The sequence below is a fragment of the Annulohypoxylon maeteangense genome (genome assembly GCF_022496945.1).
Source record: "Annulohypoxylon maeteangense strain CBS 123835 unplaced genomic scaffold GGS22scaffold_4, whole genome shotgun sequence".
NCBI lineage: Eukaryota > Fungi > Ascomycota > Sordariomycetes > Xylariales > Hypoxylaceae > Annulohypoxylon > Annulohypoxylon maeteangense.
Genome location: NW_025953251.1, coordinates 1656648 through 1676251, shown reverse-complemented (window position 1 = coordinate 1676251; position 19604 = coordinate 1656648). Strand labels below are relative to the sequence as shown.

At 48.1% G+C, this 19604-nt stretch overlaps 6 protein-coding genes across 6 annotated transcripts; 4 read left to right on the top strand and 2 right to left on the bottom strand.

The window, feature by feature from the left end:
* Positions 1-1861: 1861 nt before the first annotated feature.
* On the top strand, positions 1862-4600 carry GGS22DRAFT_111104 (microtubule associated protein-domain-containing protein). The gene is made up of 3 exons (XM_047957950.1): positions 1862-2115; positions 2175-2436; positions 2509-4600. Exons 1-3 carry the CDS (start codon positions 2005-2007, stop codon positions 4422-4424), a joined length of 2289 nt encoding a protein of 762 aa, XP_047821383.1. The 5' UTR covers positions 1862-2004; the 3' UTR covers positions 4425-4600.
* Positions 4601-6124: 1524 nt separating this feature from the next.
* Positions 6125-8007, top strand: GGS22DRAFT_157440 (uncharacterized protein). Its single transcript, XM_047960505.1, has one exon. It carries the CDS (start codon positions 6136-6138, stop codon positions 7564-7566), a length of 1431 nt encoding a protein of 476 aa, XP_047821382.1. The 5' UTR covers positions 6125-6135; the 3' UTR covers positions 7567-8007.
* A 1007-nt stretch (positions 8008-9014) lies between these two features.
* On the top strand, positions 9015-10957 carry GGS22DRAFT_111089 (PH domain-containing protein). Its single transcript, XM_047957949.1, has 2 exons — positions 9015-9661; positions 9737-10957. The coding sequence occupies exons 1-2, from the start codon at positions 9422-9424 to the stop codon at positions 10769-10771; spliced, it is 1275 nt and encodes a 424-aa protein (XP_047821381.1). The 5' UTR covers positions 9015-9421; the 3' UTR covers positions 10772-10957.
* A 1400-nt stretch (positions 10958-12357) lies between these two features.
* GGS22DRAFT_157434 (uncharacterized protein) lies at positions 12358-13415 on the bottom strand. The gene has a single exon (XM_047960504.1). It carries the CDS (start codon positions 13058-13060, stop codon positions 12542-12544), a length of 519 nt encoding a protein of 172 aa, XP_047821380.1. The 5' UTR covers positions 13061-13415; the 3' UTR covers positions 12358-12541.
* Positions 13416-14706: 1291 nt separating this feature from the next.
* Positions 14707-16055, top strand: GGS22DRAFT_178605 (glycoside hydrolase family 5 protein; the record flags this gene model as incomplete). The annotated part of the gene is made up of 2 exons (XM_047963588.1): positions 14707-15199; positions 15295-16055. The coding sequence occupies 2 exons, from the start codon at positions 14707-14709 to the stop codon at positions 16053-16055; spliced, it is 1254 nt and encodes a 417-aa protein (XP_047821379.1).
* Positions 16056-16395: 340 nt separating this feature from the next.
* GGS22DRAFT_111067 (uncharacterized protein) lies at positions 16396-17974 on the bottom strand. The gene is made up of 3 exons (XM_047957948.1): positions 17760-17974; positions 17563-17706; positions 16396-17505 (listed from the first exon to the last, which is right to left on the bottom strand). The coding sequence occupies exons 1-3, from the start codon at positions 17814-17816 to the stop codon at positions 16525-16527; spliced, it is 1182 nt and encodes a 393-aa protein (XP_047821378.1). The 5' UTR covers positions 17817-17974; the 3' UTR covers positions 16396-16524.
* Between the last annotated feature and the right edge of the window lie 1630 nt (positions 17975-19604).

The window sequence follows — 19604 nt, the reverse complement described above, 5'->3', positions numbered from 1 at the left end:
TACAGTTAGGAACTCCGAGAGCCAACCCGGCGACCCAGATTTCAATCAAGACGCTCGAGGCAGATTATTGCTCGATCTGAAAGAACTAATTCCTGTAGTAATTCGATCGAACTACATGCAATAGGTAGCGTGTTTCAAGTATCAGGATTTCTTATGGTTACAAGTATGCTGATGGACTTTTTCATCAGCTACCTCAATTGAAGCTTAGTAGATGTTTCCAAGTTATAAGATCGACATTTGAGATCGATTCTTTGTCAGCTAACCAGCTATTAATAGCAAAGGTTATTATTTAGGAAAAGGGGTCCAAGACTGCCTCCTTTTTATAGAAAGTATCTAATAATTAGAGTGCTCATTTAATTTAAGATGGAATCGGTTAGCCAAATATAAAGAAACCAACCTTACCAATATGTATGATGGAATTTGATGTTAGACATATTGTCGTTCTTAGGGGTTTCTTCCGACCTGATCGATAGAAAAAAGACTAACTAGGTCTCCCTGTAATGTTAGGTACGCGTTTTGATTCGTTCTTATTCATGATAGACTCGTCGATACAATGTCTCACTTAGTCTCGCCCATTTATTACCCGAGTATTCTCGCCCGGAAATCGACGCTGTCTCGGTTCAAGCGCCGGGTACCTACATATATAGGTAGGTATGTACCTAGGTGATTGTGCATAGAGTGTTGTAGTCCTATTTTCTAATTGAATAGAAAATAGTAGCGACCGGGTCATTGAGCTGCTTCAGATTGCGATGCTGACGATTATGGCATGGTTCGCAAAAAGATCTCAAGGAGACGGCTGTCAAATATTATAAATTAGGCTAATAAGTAATGAAAGTGAATATTGGATCCACGGTAGCAGCTGCCCAGGCGACGGGCAATAGGGATTATATTATGGTGATCCAAGATCAAAATGGATTTGTTTTGACGGAAACGCGCGTTTTAGTAAGTCTGCATACAATTGATGTACAGGTTAGATCCGAGATACATGTGCATGCAAGCTAGGAAATATACAAGATCTCTATGGGCGACCTGCGCGATTAAAGTTTACATAGATGCAGATATAAGAACTAAAAATCAACTTGGAAACGGCGGTGATGTCGAATTGGATGTCGAATATTCATCCTCTTTTGGGATGTCAAGGTTTGTTTTGATTGGAGCTAGTCGAACTTTATCGATAGGACCACGAGAACTGTGTCGCCCATGGTACTGCGATGGTGGGGCAAATTTGAAACCAAAGCGCAGGTTTACAAGGTACTACAGTGTTTCTAACCGAACTAAACCAATAAAGAACAGTGCTAAGTTCAGCGGCGGTCGTGGTTGCCGTGGTGATTGTTGATGCAACACAGACGGAAGGGTCGACCCTTAAACTAGCGAATGATATTTCGCGTTCATTGTTGATCTACCCAGAGAGGTTACTTTACTGCACCTCTCTTTCCCCTCCATCTTTAGCCTCTTAGCTTCCTAGACACCGTCTCAATTCGTCCTCTAAAATCAAGACACATCATCTAGCCAACTGCAAAATCACTTGCATCTTGATCCTCTTCTGTGCTTCGCACTTCTGCATCCTGCAAATATTTCCCCGGCGGCGCTGCGTATGCACAAAGCACGAAACACTTTCTACTGTGTAGATTGATCGCCTGAAATGCGACAACCGAGTTCATTGAGCTTTTAGCTTGTTCGAACGGCACTCCGCATTCATTAGGCTGCCTTTTGTCCATTTACTCATTTTGCCCATTTACGCATTTACACATCTGGATATACAGATATACACACATTTGTACAGAATTATTCTGAACATCCATTTCAACAAATCGCGAGGTCAATGCGTCGCGCAATACGAATCACTCAGACCACCGCTCATTAAACCAATCTTACTTTCTACAAAATACTCAACCGCTAAATCACTAAACCACTATTACCTAGTAAACTACCAGATCACCGAAACACTTCCATGAATATACACCACCAAACACTTAGCTGACTCTCGTCCATATCGCTTTCAACATGGACGCGAGCTACCTTTCCCAGCAAGTCAACACCATTATCGGTCAGCTGCATGGCTTATTTGACGAGATTGGCGTTGGTAGCCATGATCGCGAAAGCAGAGAAGCCGAGGTGAGCAACATAAACAATGTTTTCCAACCTCCGCATCCACTAATAGAGGCAATTTGCAGCTCTTCGCAGCGCTCTCGGAAACCCTCAACAACCAGGTTAAGCAGGTAACAGCCGAGAAGAAGGGGTTAGTAGAGGAGGCGCAGCGAATTATTACCACAATTCGTCAGATGGAGGCTTCTCTCGATGGAGCTCGCTCGCAAAATAACTACGACGATGATGATCTTCGCATTACCTATCCGCTTACACGATGCTTGCCGATGTTAAAGGAGAAGCATAAGCAAATAAGCAAGCTGCATCGTGAGCGATTCGAACAAGTCAAAAGTAAGTAAATCTTGTTATGCGAAATACTCCCAGAAATAGGGGAATGAGTAGTCGGTACTAACCTAGTCTTAGAACTTGTTCAGGCACTCGAGTCCTATTCCTCGCACCTCGAGCCGAGCTTTGTTCAGATTGCTTTACCGCCGACTGGACAGAACCAATCCATCCCTCCTACATTTGACATCTCCCCTGCCTATGTCAACGAACTTGACGACGAATTTACTCGAGTCTATGAAGAGTATACTCGACGAGTTTCGACCGTCAAAGCTATATGCGAACACATTATTCAATTATGGGCGGAACTAGGCACGCCACAAGCACAGACCGACGGCACGATCGTCAAGTATTATCGCGATGCACCCGAGCAGCTTGGCCTACATGAAGAAGATTTATCTAGACTCCGCAATAAAAGAGACAAGCTAGCAGACGAGAAGAAGAATCGCGAGAAGCGCTTGAAAGACCTTAAGGTGTCTGTCGAGGCTCTCTGGGATAAACTAGGCGTCGAAGAATCGGAGCGTAGGGCGTTCTTGAACGGTAACCGTGGTTGCGGCGTACGGCAAATCAACGAGTTCGAGGACGAATTAGCAAGATTGAACGAGCTCAAGAGACAGAATCTCCATCTATTCGTGGAGGATGCGCGTTGCAAGCTCCAAGAGCTATGGGACGCGCTGTACTTCTCAGAGGACGAGATGCTCGAATTTACGCCAGCGTTCTCGGACGTCTACAGCGATGCGCTATTAGAAGCCCACGAACGCGAGATCACCCGACTGGATACCTTGCGAGAACAGCGTGCTCCTACTCTAGCTTTGGTCGAGAAGCATCGTACCCTTGTCCACGAACGTGATGAGCTTGCTGCTTCCAGCCAAGATGCGTCTCGATTAATGATGCGCGGCCAGAAGGGAGAACGCCGAGACCCTGGTAAGCTATTGAGGGAGGAGAAGATGCGAAAGAGGATTACAAAGGAACTCCCCAAGATCGCCGCAGAGCTTGTCAAGTTGCTTGAGAAATGGGAGGACGAGTACGGTCGCCCATTCCTTGTTCATGGAGAGAGGTACCTAGATCTATTGGAACCTGAAGCCCCAAAACAGGCCCCCGGTCCTAGATCGAAGACCCCGGCAGGCCCTCCTCCGTCAGCAAACAGAGGCATACAGAGAGCAGCAGCGCCACCCAGCCGAGGCAACAGCACTGCTACCAAGGGGGCTGCCATTATACGATCAAAGACACCGACCGCGAATATGAATGGGAATGGAAATGGGAACGGTACGATCAAGAGAACACCTGGGCCTGGTCATATACCGAAAGATTCGAAGAGCAGCCCGACTAAAATACCGGCGCGAGTTCCTTTGTCGAATCTTAAGCACGGTAGCAACTCACCTGAGAGACCTCGACCTGACTCACGAGCTCAAGGTGTCTTACGCGTGGGCCCTCCGCTTACACGCGCACCTCCTCCCAAGATGAGAGAGCTTGGACCGCCTCCCGAGTTGGAAACACCAACAAACCCCTACCGCAACGTCGGGCTTGGTTCAGGTAGCTTTGTTCGAGCAGTCGACCCCGAGGACGTGTACAATGATCAAGTCTTCGACGATGCTCCATACAAGCAAAGTTCGTATCAGATTTATGCAAAGTCCCAGCCACATCATAATCTTCAAATGGCCATACACAGCGAGCGTCTTGCCCAATCCGCATATCCTCAGGCGCCTCCCCCTAGACAGATCTCGAACACCTCTACAGCTGTGAGCGGTTCGGAGAATTGGGAGACTTATGATGACAATTCCGAGCCTGAGGAGGACGCGTCTGATGCTTATTACGCTAAGGTGAGAGCTGCGAGAGGGAAACGCTTTACGCCCGAGAACGGCTATCCGAATCCTCAAGCAAACCAGCCTAAGCGACAGCGAGGCATTCCCCCTGCCGCGCATACTGGGGACGTTGTAGACGCCGAGGGCAACCGCATCATTTCAGGTAGTGAGTGGACGGATGAGGATGCCTACTGAGCCTTCAATTATTCTTGGTGCTGGACGATAACGAGCTCCGACAAGTTACGCAATTATCAGTTACGATTCATTGGATGTCTCTCACGATTAGTCATCAGCAACGGCGCCATTCCGGAAATTCTTCACATTAACATTCTTGGTCAGATCTTGACACTTTCGATTTTCACACACTTCTTTCCTTCGTCTTCTTGTATTTGTTTTTAATTGCATTAGGGTTTCCGCCGCCGCAAGGCAGCTAAGGTGGAATCCTCTCGACAAATTGGACGTCCGTCCAATTAAAAGCCTGTCGATAACACATGGCACTTGGGGCGTTTTGATGCTCACGGTTGCTTCGGACAACTTTCTCTGGAATTACATACTCTCTGTTGGAACATAATCGGGAAGGTGTCGAGGGCGGAAGGTCAGCAAGCAGGAGGGGGGGTTCGGACTATCGGAACAGGCGTCGGTACATAAGGCGTTCAAGACGGAGAAGTGCATGCTTGATTTTTCATACTCTGATTTCCTGACCAAGATGATTTGCGAATAGTACAATTCGGCATCACTGGAATAAAAAACCGACTTGAAGTTGGTAAATTGTCTAAACATGATGTTTCCAACGTCCCTAAAGTGATAGGTGCTCTTCTAAATAAGGGTACACCAATAGATGCACGGGAAATACCAGTACGACTGTAGATATGTATGACATCAATAGCAAGATTTATCATGTAATTATTAGGTGCATTCAATGTGCATTCAATCCCCCCTGAAAGATGGGACCTTAACTCGTCCCCCCGGGTCCAGTAGCGTTCCAATTTTTAGGTTCAAAACCTTGTCGGATTGGATGTTTCAGCCCTACCTCCCTGTCTTCCTTCCTAGCTCAATTAACTCTAGGCTGTCTTACATAGTACCTCCAAGCGCCAAACAAACGCCAACTTTCAGCTTTCTTAACAATTACATGGTATAATATAATGTAAGACGATTGATCTTAACTTTGCGACTATTTTATCATTGCGTGGCGATACCTATCAGAAACAACACATTCTAAATATGAATGAAACATCGTTATATTAGACCTCCCAATTAGGCGGTTTTTTCTCCACCGACGGGCCTCATGAATGGACCAGGAACCCCTAATCGGAGCCGATTGACGCCGAATCCACCCGGAGCTCACGATGATTCTTCTTATAACGCCGCCTTGAAAGGCGCTTCGCTTGCCTTTCAGAAATCCACGCCGAAGAAAGCACCAACTCCTGCGCCCTCGTCTCGTCCGGCCTCTCGAAACATCGATAATGGAGCTCTCATCGCAGCTACCTCGGCAGCTTCGGCCTCGCGAGATCATTCACGAAGCGTTAGCCGACAGACAACAGGTGGTAGTGTCCAAGGCGGAAATGACGACATCGAAACCGAACAACGGACAGCGAGTCGATCCTCACTACACAATTTACAGCTACCGCCACAGCGTGGCCTTGGCGTTTCCTCTCACTTAGTTATTGCGAGCAAACAAGCAGTCCCAGATCCCCGTTCACCTTCCTTCATAGCCGCAACACTCGCCGCCAGTAGATCCGGTAGCCCAGTCCGCCATCAAATGGCCCAATCACAGTCAACGCCTCAACCAGTCAGAAAACAACGGAAACATAGTGTCAGCGCGAACAACAGTGCTGCCAGCTCAGTAACGAGTTTTGACCTAGCAACTGATACGACATCGATCCCATCTACGAACTCCCTAATATCAATGTTTGAAAAGAGGGAAGATGACACAGATCCTACCAAGAAAAGCAACGTGAGGTTGGATGACAGGAAGCCACTAGGAGCAAATATCGCATCTCGAACTTTAAGTCCTTTGGGGGGTATGAGTCCCATCGTTAAGAATGAATTATCCCCATCAAGACTTGCTAGTACTACAGCATGGGAACGGGCTTCATCTCCTTCATCTCTTTCTTCAGCGGTCGGCATTGCCCGAGAGAAGCCTCGTCGTCCTCAGAATGTAGCTACAGAGGCAAAGGCACGCCCACCTGCTCCTCCACCAACAAGGACGAAGAATACGGTCCAGGCGTCCACGCAACCTAATGCCTTAGAATCCAAAGGCAAACAGCGTGCATCAACGCCTCCGCCGAAATCTATAAGCCGTGTCGAAACATCGATTCTTTCACCACAGCCAAGACGAAATACTTCTAAACAGATTATACTTGATGATATACGGGCACAAGACTCTGTACCCAAAGGTGTAACGCCTCCGCTTGCCAAACCTAAGCCGAAACCCCCAACGCCCGTACGCGCCATTACAAAGCCATCCCTACCAGAGGATGATCCACGCCGAATTTCAACTTCGTCAAATGACACTTTCGTGTCCGCTTCCTCGGCGCCCTCACCTCAACCCAATTCTCCACGACGAGGCAGATCACGACCATCAACACCCGATACGGTGCGACCAATGCGACCTGCATCATCTCAGACCACATCCACCGCGATCTCCACTGCGCGTCCGCCAGCCCTCCCCCCTCGACAGTCACGGCCCAATTCAACCTTACCACTTGAGTCCCTCACCGACGCCATCATGGCAGGCTCTCTAGCATCGTCCCGCATCACGCCTTCGAAAACACCTCCGCCAAAACCACCATCACGCAGACAGACGCCGCATATGCGTCAGACGTTGCGACGGCCTACTTCTATTTCTGACGATGAGGAAAAACGCCGAAAAGCTCGGAAATTAAGCGGGAAAAAGAAACATTCTCACCACGAGGGGGCGCGGAAGCGTTGGCGTGAGGAGATTACTGCAAGGGAGAGGAAGCGATACGAAGGCGTATGGGCGAGTAATCGCGGTCTGCTCCTCGTCTCACCGGAGGGTTCAAGAGCCTCGTCTACGAACGGACAATCACAAACACTAGCACAGACAGCGGGAGGGGGTGACAGGGAGCAGGGCGTGGCTAACGTAGTGGTAAGGGACTTGTGGGCGCGCAGCCGCTTGCCAATCGACGAGCTTGCGGAAGTGTGGGATCTGGTGGATAGAAGGGGTAGGGGATACCTAGACCGCGCGGAGTTCGTGGTCGGTATGTGGCTCGTGGATCAGAGGCTCAGGGGTAGGAAAATTCCCCGGAAGGTCACGGAGAGCGTGTGGGGGAGCGCGAAGGATGTTAGAGTTGCGGGGGTCGGGGGTAAGAAGTAGGAAGTTAGAGCGTTAAGGAGGTGAAGGGAGTGATGTATACTTTAGGTTTGGGTACGATAAGGTTTGCAGAGCTGGTTTGTAAGATGCATAGATGGGTGGGTATATGGGAGCTTGGTAAACGGATTCGGGTTCGGGTTCGAGTCCTAGGAACACTCGAGGCTATTGGTATCTAGCCATATTCTCTCTTCCTGAAACATGGGAAGGTTAGAGAATAAACGAGAGAAATCCGGAGCGAAGTGAGTTGAAGTAAAGTAAAGCATATGAGTTGGCTAGTAGTAATGATACCCCTGGTAGACTTAGGATAGAATGTTTAGATGGCAATGCTTATTCTGTGGGTTTGAGGCTCTGGTTTTCGGGACCATGGATCGAATCACATGGAATTTGTTGTAGATATATTCAGATTCAAGATCGAAGGTTTCACTTTCATCGTGACTTGCCCTGCCTAACAAGTAGTCACTCAGTGTTAATGAGATTTTACTTCTACATCATACCGAAGTTGCGGTCAACTACATATCATACTCAGCACTAGGTACTTAATAATCTTTCATTGGACCCTCCTCATATGATATTCTGTAGGCTGCTATATATAGATATAACTTTATCGATAGCATGGCCAGTAAGATTAAGTGTCGGCTAGATCCATCGAGAATCAAAGCCCATCAGTGGATCGATACATCCAATAGTTTTAAAATCGTGATGTGAGACTTGCAGGACAATACAACATATCTGATGATTGTCCTAACCTGAAGAGCCTCATAGCCTCACAAACATCATGACATCATCCATGTCTCTCCGGACGTTCATCTATTGACGTGTCTTATTAGAAATCTGCCAGATGTCTCTTAAAAAGCTCCGGGAGATACGGAGGTCTCGTGTAAGATCTACGTAATGGCGCATACCAACGGAGGAACGTGATTGGAGAACAAAGCCACAACTACGGTCACAAGCCTCATCACACGGTTTCGGTTTTGTGGCTGACATGAGAAATTGGGGGCTAACGACCGGCAGTTCGTGAAACACCTGGTCCCTGCGGCAATGTTAGAGCTTATTTTGGTTGTTTTGGTAGGGGACTCCCGGGGAAATTGGCGCTTGTGCGACAATAATTATACTAAGTATACCTAGTGCCACTTCTCCGTCGGTAGGAAACTTTCTTTATTACACAAATTCTACGTACATAATTAAGAAAATCGATTCTCCGACTACTGAACTTTCTTTTTTCCTTGTGGCCTGCACGCGTCTTTATTTGGTTAATGGCGAGTTTCCCGGATTCTTCAATGCTGCATCACACATCAACAAACAAGCTGATTTGCTAAAATCTCGAAGCTATTGCTGCGACCCATTCCTGGAGCAACTGGATCAACTGGAGCATTAAGCAGCAACCCTGAATCTTGTTGATCAGTTGAGGGGCACTCCGCGGATCCCAGCCTTATTGGTTATTGGCTTTAGCTACGACCGCTTCTTCTGGCGTCTTCCCTTCGCATGCTTTCCGACTTTCGCTTGCAAGACTCCTAGTTGATATTAATCATACGCCATACTGGTGCTCTCTTTTTGATCCTTTTTTGTTCGACTTCTTGACTTTTCTGCGACTCGTCAGGTTAATACCCATTTTTTGCGACATTTTGCTATTCGACACACTAATCGGCAATGAATCGTGCTCCCCATTTGGCATCCTGAGCTATTCATACTTCAATCCACTTTTCCCCCTGACATTACGGTCCAGATACGTTTTCTTGTTGTCAACACTACGATACACTTAGTCATAATTCGCTCTGAGGATATCCTCTCTAATTTAATACTCGACCACCGACAATCATCGACACACTTCCCTAAAATACGAAATTCCCAAGTCAGAAGGATGGCCGAGACGGCGACTCAGTGCCTTCACGAACCAACAACCGCGAATATCCCAGGTCGCGGTGCGACGATTAGTATTCCTTCTCCTTCCGCGATGGCAGCGCCCGCGAGTTCCCAAGTCAGTCGTTTACGAAGCCAATTTTCTTTACCATCAACGAGCCCAGTCAACCAGAATGGAAGCTTCGAGTTCGATCGCGTTCTTAAGTCCGGATACCTCCAGAAGCGGACCCAGAAGACCAAGGTAAGCCTCCACGTGCTTTGACCCCGAACCCAATTGTCTCTCTCGTCATCAATATACTAAACCTATTCCACATAGGCTTGGAAGTCAGTCTATCTGGTTCTCAGACCCAGCGCCCTCTCCATCTACAAGTCAGACAATGAGAGCAAATTGCGTCATATGATATACACCTCTGAACTTTCGGCTGTTACGCTCCTTAAGGACCCAAAGAATAAACGCCACCACCTCTTTGGCCTATTCTCGCCGGCGAGGAATTATCACTTCGAGGCCCCGAACTCGAAAGAAGCGCAAGAATGGATAGACCTAATTCGAAAGGACGCGAGAATAGAGGAAGAGGAGGAGGAGATGTTCCTAACTAGCCCCATTGTGCGCCGGCAGACCTTCGCTCCCGTTAGCATGCTGCAGAATGGATCAGCAGCAACGCGAAGTCAGCTATTGGACGGTGACAGACCGTTATCAAGCTCACCGGAACCCATCGATCCGACCGCAACAAGGTCCATCCCCTCAACCGGGAAACGATTATCATACCACGATTACTCTGGACTCTCTGGAAATGAACTGGCTTCGCATTCAGACATGTCGGACAACGAAGGCCAACGAGTCCACGGTGCCTCCATTGAAAGTCTTACAGCTCGTTCACCCGCCGCGTCAGGAACGAAGATAGAATCTGGTTCTAACGATCGCCCAATGATGAGGAATCGAAACGCAAGTCAACTGAGCGGCCTTAATTTCGAGAGCGACCCGGATCGTATTGTCTGGCAAGGCTGGCTTTGGCTTCTCAACAGCAAGCGCGGCGTTAAGCAATGGAAGAGTCGATGGGCAGTCCTCCGACCGCGGAATTTAATCCTTTATAAGGACGAGTCCGAATATAAGGCTTCTTTCATCCTGTCTCTATCGGCTATTGTAAATGTGGTGGACATCGATGCGATCAGCAAAACGAAGAAGCACTGCTTCCAGATTATCACGGATGAGAAGACCTACCGATGCTGCGCCCGCGACGAGGAGACGCTGGTACATTGCTTGGGGGCGTTTAAAAGCCTCTTGGCTAAGCGTAGAGAATTGGAAGCTCGCGTAGCTGCATCGGGGAACGTGGCAGCTCAGACAGCTCAATGACGAATGAGGGTGATATCACCCCAAGAAAGTCGTTGTTTTTTTTCGTGATACCCCCTGGGAGCATATAGGTAGATGGAGCCGCAGCTGGAACGTGGGACGGTCAGCACGCAGGCGATGCGTGTTCTGTACTACGTGCCTTACTGCCGTAGCACAAACCAAATAGAGGCAGTGAGAGACTGGCGCAAGATGGAAAAGCAAGGGTATATTGCGCGTTCCTTAACGACATGTTACGATTACAAAAAAGAGTTTGAGCATTTACTCAGAGCCCGGACATACACGTGTTATACGGCACGGTTTAATGAGCAGAGAGGAGTTGTTACAAGCATGCAATGCAATGCGAAGCAAAGCAAGCAAGCTCTTAATTACTAGTACTTAGTGCTTAAAACTACTACTACTACTATTACCCAGACACAGACACAGACGGAATAAGACGGACAAGATACCACGCGACACGAGGCTGTGGTGGTGGATTGTTTTGTTTTGTTTTGTTTTGTTGGTTTCTTGGGGAACTATATTACCTAATATAGCAAAAAGAACAGTTTTGATATCTGTTGGTTTGTGGTGATTGTCGATACTTGCATACATACACCGCACTTGTGTTTTGGCTTTTTGTTGGCGGTGAGGTGGGATGTTCAGCTAGCCTTGTCGGTTCAGCTGAAGGCTACTGGGCGAGAGTGCGTGTTGTTGGTGAGTTCGCAGCTAACTTGCAGATGGATGCGTTCATATCCATGAGATGGAATTGACAAGAATGATGATAAGGATTAATAAGGCTATCCTTGGTTCAGTTGCTATAACTTATCTATAACAGGCAAACTCCTAACCAACATTACGAACGAAGACACGATGATAAATAGCATGGACCGGCCGACGACGACTTCTATGACCTACCTAAACCAGCCGTCGATCCTCGAAGTGGGCTGTTCCTGGCTTGCGGCGCAAACGCGACAAGCGGGTACCTGAACTTCGAAGCTAATGTCCAGGATCCCCAGATAGCCGAAATCCTTACTTAGGTCTATACATAGCTCTCATAGGTGAGTCGGTTTGATGATCGTGATTTACCTTATCTTTCACAAATTTTCCCATCTCTGCTACCACGACGTAATTTCGCGTCGTTGACAGCTATCTGCCTGCTTGCATGCTGTAAGGGACAGAGAATAGGAGAGAGATTGAGATACGGATCTCTTGGCCTGCATTCGACGGGTTAGAATTAGGTTATTACAGCTGCGGAGAGGGTGTGCGTTCGAGGTCATCTGCGCCTCGTCCTATCAGATGCCGTTCGCAGGTGACGTTGAGTGCTTTGCTTTTTTACAGCGGACTTCCTGGATGCTGGTCGGTTTGGAGCGCGATGTAACGCTGCGACCCCCTGGGAGATGTATACCGAGCCGTTTATGGATGGGGAGGGAGCGCCACAGCGGCTTCGGTGCCGTCGATGCGCGCGATGTTGCGCTCTGAAGCCACGGTGCTGGGTTTATTTGAAGCCACGGATATGCCACATGCGGGTTTCCGTCACGCTGCTTTTGTGTGTGTGCCAGTATGCTTGGTTTCGCGTCACGTGCGAGGGCTAGGTAGAATACGGGTGGTTTTATGCAGTGAAGACGGATTGAGAATACGGTAGAATTGTGGTTACAGTATATATGAAACCTCCGCCTCTTATTCATGATATCTCTAATTCTCTGATATAGATAAAAGAATCATAGTATACAGCGATGGCCGTCTGTCTGGCTAAAGAGATATCCCCTGGCTATCCTTACCATGCAATGCCTTGGAACACTATAAACTAGACCATGCTAATTGAGTGAGTATCAAGGTGCCCACGAAAGTGTTGACAGAGTTTTGGCTATCACGTTTCTGCAGTTCCTCAAGACTATCCTCCGTTTCCTTCTGCTCATTCCACCCTTCACTCAACAATTGCCTCTTTTCAAAAATAAGCTGTATCCACCTTACACTAGACCTCACAACGCAGAAACTTATGCAATATACCAATAAGCGCCAAAACCTCCCTGCCATGAACGCAGCGAGCAACACCACAGGAATGAAAGTGCTCGCGAGCAACGCAAACTCGATTGCGTCCCGCACGCCTGCTCTCCGCATACCAGGCTCCACGTCGGCGAAGACGCAGAGAATTTCGGGAAGATGAAGCGTATTCTGGATTTGTCTGCCCCCGCTCACGATCGTCTTGTAGTGCGGCATGATGTGCCGGTCGATGACCACGATTAACTTGCTGCGGGTGACCCGAATAACGGAAGCGATGACCAGCAAGGCGCAGGAATGTATGAAGAAGCTAAGCATATTGATAGAGTGGTCTTTGCGAAGTTGAGGGCTGTTTCGATGTCGGATATAGCTGGTTGAAAGCAGTTGACGATAGTAGCTTGTTGTTGGAAGTTTGGTGGTGAGTTACTGATGATAATGTATGGGAAACATGAGCCTTACTTAAATGCGGGAGGGGCTTGAACAGATTTTCAGAGGCAGAATTTAAGTCAAGTCCTATGGAACGAATTTACGACGCCTACATCTGCGCCACGCGACGATCTTGAAGGATTGCTGAAATAATGATTCTAGCAAATCAGAACAACACTTAGAACTTGAAAGAGGCATATAGGCAACAATAAAGTCTTTAATGACATCATTGTTGCTTAAGCATAGCCAACTTATAAAATAGCATAGTTATCGTGATATACCATACACCATTTGTCTTAAACAGCATTCATTTGAGTATAACCCCTTTTCAATCCTCAAATAACCGTTTAATACGTGAAGGTGTATCAGTATATAATAATATAAGTACCTACATATCCTTCAATATTATGCATGTTCATAAAAGTAAGGAAGCCACAATGTTCGATGATAAAAGCAGCAGCTACGCTAAACTAGAATTGTCGTGTGGGAAATGGCGATGTATTGATTGATGTACCTAGGTACCCTGTATAGAAGTTTAAGATCTCCAAATTCCGAAGGTCAAGACCTGCCCGTCTTGGCTTTTCCCTGATCTCCACTACTACTACAACCTCACTTTCACTCGTTCACGTCAAATAGTAAACCATCCAATCATATGCCTAAGTCATGCGATCTCTATATGAACCCCTTGTCTTGGGCATGAGCGGCGTGGTCGACGCACCTGGTTGTTTGCCGCCGCCTCTCTACATTTGATTAGATCTTGTTTCTTGTTTTTTGCATGAGAGCTTTCCATCGATTTGAATGGACGGTTCCTTAATCATTCCCTCGCCGCATCAGGCATGTACATTGGTTCGATAGGTCTTCCCCGCCTATGTCGTGCCGGAGGCAATATTATATTGAAAGGGGTCCCGGTACCTGATCTTCAAGCTGGGCGAGGATCGTGGATCCTATTGGATCAAACACTTTTCCAAGATGGCTTCCCCGACGGTCTCGGCCCCCGTCCGATCTCGTGGCGACATGTCAATTCTTAGCCCAGCCTATGTTGGCTATCATCTGTTATATCGGGAAGGTCAGTAGGAAGTAAGTATGCAGGTAGGTCAGGTCCACGTCCCGGTGTAGAGAGCTCCTTCGGATGAAGGGCATATAGGTACTACGCATCGCGGTGTCCGTCAACAGGTCCGTCAACTTATATGCAATACCTCTCCGAGCTAAGGAAATCACATTCTTCTTCTTTCCCTTCTGATTACTCCAGCTGGTCGCTATAATCCAACGGGTGGATCGTACACGGGATCCCGTTTTCGTCTGCGGTTCCAGCTATACGGCTCTGTGTTGCCAGTTTTTTCACTAATACCATTAATAATGATAACTACCGAATGAGCAAAGGGCCCTATACCAAGTCGTGCTACTCCTAGTCATCCCGGCCCATCTGATGTGCAAATTCCCCGAGCCTGACACCTATCTAGCTTTATAAAGCTCTAATAACGTAGCACTATACGGCCGAACCTTTCCTTGACTAAGTGTTCTTTCGTCACACTCTCACCATGAAGCTACTCTCGCTCCTTACGGTTCTGAGCACCGCTGTACTCCCAGCAGTCGTTGTTTCTGCTCAGAAGCTTCCGCTATCGACGTCATCGCGATGGATCCTGGATGCTGACGGACAGCGCGTCAAGCTACGCTGTATAAACTGGGCAGGCCATCAAGAAGCCAACGTACCCGAGGGTCTGAGCAAGCAGTCTGTCGACTACATCGCCGATTTCATCCAGAAGCAGGGCTTCAACTGCGTACGCTTGACATACTCTATCGATCATGCCTTAAATCCGGATGTCCTGGTCTCGGACTCGTTTACCGCCGCTGCCGGTGCCGCCAACGTCTCGGCCACTGATATGAGTAGCACGTACACTCAAATCGCTGAGAAGAACTCGTTCGTCAACGGCGCGACCACGCGCGCAGTTTACGAGGCAGTTATCGCGGCGCTCTGGAAAAGGGGCGTGATGACGATTTTGGATAACCATGTTAGCAAAGCCAGTTGGTGCTGTGAGTTAGCCCCTTATTATATACTCAAGCTACACTCGAAAAACAAAGGGACCGAAATATAAAAGTACGGTGAAATAGAACTGACAACTCGATAGGCAACATCGACGACGGAAATGGATGGTGGGACGAAGGGTTCGGCTACAACTCCCTAAACAGCCGCTACTTCAAAACCCAAGACTGGCTAAACGGCCTCCAAGCAATCGCGACATGGTCGACCTCGCAACCAGGCGTAATCGGAATGAGTCTGCGCAACGAAATCCGCGAGTTCCTCCTCCAAGGCACGAACGGGCGAGCCGACTGGTACAACTTCATGACGCAGGGCGCGCAGCGCGTGCACAACGCAAACCCGGACCTACTAATCATCATGGGCGGGACGCAAAGCGCAACAGACCTAACGCACATCCGAATCAACCGCAACATCGACTGGAGCAGCTGGCAGGGAAAACACGTGTGGGAATTCCACGCATACTCCTTCACCGTGACCTTCGCGCTCGCGAAAGGCAACTGCGACATGCTGAAAGACGCGTACGGGCTCTTCGACGGGTTCGTGTTAGTCCAAGGAAAAGACTACACCGCGCCGCTCATCCTCTCCGAGTTCGGGTTCGGGATGACGGGGGGACCGAACTCGGGGCTCTCCGATGACGATAACACGTACTTCCAGTGCTTGCGCGATTACATCACGGGCAATGATGCGGAGTGGGCGCTTTGGGCGCTGCAGGGCTCGTATTATGTCCGCCAGGGCGCGGTGAATGCTGATGAGAGCTGGGGGCTTATGAATTCGGATTGGAGCGGGTTGAGGAATGCTAATGTTACGGGGTTGTTGGAGCCGATGTTTAAGGTTACTCAGGGGCCTTGAAGGGGGGGTTGGGATGATATTAGATGGGAGGGGAATTTGTGTGTGTATTTGTTTTTTCAGGATGTATATAGATGGATGGATGGATGGGTGGATAATGTTGAGGATGGTATAGGACGATGGATGGACATAGTACTTGGATAGCTTGGTTCAGATACCCCTATATTCACTGTGATGAAATGTAGTTTTAATGTCAACATTTATGATATAAGTTTTCCAAAGATAAAAGGGGTGCTAAGCTTTATGCCAAATATCTACGTACTTAGGTGCGTAGATACCCAGTCTTAATTTAGCGGGGGAGAAGGCGACAAGCATAAACTCACGAATTGAAAATCGAAGCAGACATGCATCAAGAGGTATATTACTCCCAGAATGCAACAATCATCATCCTTCTTCTCTTTCGCTGTTATCAACTTAAACTATCATCGTACTAGATGTATCCTCTAAAAGAACTAAATCAACCTATCCAATACTACGGAAGGAAGTAAGCCTCGTCGAACTGCGCCATCTCCGAGTCGTTGCTGTTGTCGAAGAACATCAGGTCGTCGAATGTACTATCATTAGCACCGCCACCCCCTAGGTCGAACATGCCGTCAGCACTGTTGCCGTCGCCGAGGTTGAATAAATCGTCGAGGTTAGTATCGGTTTTATCTTGTTCCTTAGGTTGCTGCTGCTGCTGCGCTGCCGCGTTGGCGTTCTGACCGCTATTCGTCGTGTTGCCCGCTTCTTGCGGCGCGAAAGTCGTTAGGTCGAATTCCTGGGTCGGCGCTGGAGGCGCGCCTGGCGCGTCGCTGGTAGATGGCGCGAGGGAAAACCGCATGTCCGTGAAGTTCGGCCCTTTGCCTCCTGGCGGGTTGGGTTCACTTGCCGCGGTGTTGGTAGGCATCATCATGGCATCCTGAGCAGGTGGCGCCGCTGGCGCAGGTTGTGGCTGTCTAACCATCTGCGGAGTGGGCACCGTTGACTGGGGTTTAGCCACAGCCATTGGTCCTGCGGTGGGTGGCTGAGGAGGTTGGAATCCTTGGGGCCGTGGGATCTGCGGCAGAGGGACTGGTGTTACCTTAGGAGGCTGGCTTGGCTTTGGTGTTGGCTTGGGCGTTGGCTTCGGAGTCTGTTTTGGTGAGGGTTTTACTTCGTTCCTCATCGGAGGAGTTGCCTTGACCGGAGGCCGAATGGCACCAGCCGGAACCCGGGGGGATGGTTTCTTGTCGTTAGTTAGGTCGACTACGTCACTGGACATACCCATGCCCATATCGGGGAAGGGGGCGGCTGTCTTGATCTCTTTCTTGGGAGCGAAAGCTGGGGTGCTGATGGTATGCGCTGCCGACGACGGCAGTTCCATCATCGGTGCTGGCGGCGCTATAGGCCGAGGGACGGGAATGGGAACGGGTGGGGGAGCCCGGGCTGCGCGTAGCTTCTCCAGATCCCTCAGGACGACGGCCTTCGCCCTTATCTACAATTTTTAATTAGCATTTAAGTTATCAAGGGGCAAATACATAAAAATGCTCACGATCTCGCTCTCAAGGTCATCCAAGGCATATTGATACGCTGTCAACGAATCTATTGCCTTTGTTTGCACTACGCCGCTAGCGATAGGGATGTTCTTCGGGCCTTCTTTAAGACTGGCCTTGAGATTTTTTCCGGTTTGCACGAGCTGATACGTTATTAGCCAATGTGTTGATGTATGAATTAGATAATATTACTTACCACTTCCCTAAACATTTGGTCTAGGACCTGTAGAGGATGTTGATTTGGGGCTGCCATTGCGCCTGCAGCTCTTCCAGGCTCCCTCCCACCGAATGATAAAAGTGTAGATCGGGTCGTTGTATTGAAAGGTGTATAATTAATTGTACACGTTTTCAAAATGAATGTAAAGCTAGATTAACTTGTGAGATGAGAATAAGCTCAATGGTAAGTTTAGTTGAAGAGTTTAGTTGAAGTTTAGAGGATAGATGTACCCACATTAATTAAGGTTGCCGTCTCTACACTAAAGCCTGGGCAATGCCTTGATTCGCTGTAGTTTCATTAGCGTCCCGCCTGTGCTTACCACAAGTGATGTGGCTGATAACTAGCTCCGGGGTCACATCTAAGTCACAATCTTAAGTTGTGACGAAACTCCAGGCACAACCGGTGAGGGCTCACGAGACCTACTATTGCTTGGTCTTTGATAAACACGTGTGTGATATATCCAGAAAGCTCACATTATTGTCAATTCACTAACGTCTGACTTGAATTGATGATAAATGAAAGACTTGCTTCTCACACAGATTCTTTGAGTAACTTACCTAGTATGTCTACCATAAGCTTGGTACCTAAATACTATTACATGTCTCCTTTCGATGCCTATAGGACTTATCTACATATCGAATCTTTCTTCACGTAGACCGTCTTTTATCTTGTAGTTTCATCAAGAATAGGGGAAATGTAGGTAGCTTTTCAAACAATCACCTAGCGCCTGAAATATTCATAATACATGCATTATATGGTCCTGTAACATCCCACAACCTATAAAAAGTTAGATTGGCAATTGAATAAAATTGTCACATCAAATGCTTAGCGAATTGCTTAACAGGAATTTGACCTATGGGAATAAAGATTCATTACGTACCACCTACCTGTAGGTACGGCAACTCCTGAAGCAGGCAGCAATGACTTTAAACGAGTATAGAGAGAAAGAAGGAAAACATCTTGATATCTCCAAGGCAGCTTACCTTTCTCATCAGTACATAGAATAAAATGGACCACCCCACGTTTATAAATTTAACGTCTTTCTATGTGGCTTAGCAGCTATTTTACTACCCAGCTGCCTACCCCGCTAGGCCTAAGAATCCTAGGCACATCTATGTACCTACATGCGCCTAAGGCAGATATGTAGCTACCTGGTAGCTGGGTAGGCCTTAAGCAGTATTCAGCAATTCAGCAAGGAAGGTACCCGCGAACGACAACAGGTAGGAAGACGGGAGTGTCCCACATATTTTGTCAAGGCTTCTCCACCTATCCACATCCACCTTATCCACCTATCCACATCCACCTTATCCACCTATCCATCAAACTCGTCTGAAAAAAAACCCAATCCACGCCGCATCAACTGGACCCCGTTTTACTTCTTCCTTCCTCCTCCATCTTCCCTATCGTGTGCAGAAATCTCACGTCTTGTCGGTGCCGTTGTGTGTTGAAAATCGGGGGACTCCTCCTTTCAAGGCAGTTTCCTTTTTCTCTTCCCTCTCATCTTTGTTCTCGTCGTCTCGTCACCGTGTCCTCGTCTTTTTTTCCTCGGTCAAGGTTCACTTTTTCTTTTTCCATTACAGCAAGTCGGTTGGATTGCCTGAGGCGTTGCATCTGCATACCTTCTTGTGCACCCGCCGTTGCTACCCACATCCCGCCGACGCAGCATCACTGTAAAAAATATTAAAAAATTAAAGTGAACATCAAGTCTTGGTCTATTCCAGTCGGTCACCCTTCTCAATCTTTCAGGTTGCGAAGCGAACCTCCTCCATTGCGCGCGTCTTCGTCTAGAATCGCATTGTATCGGCGTCACATTTCGAGATCGAG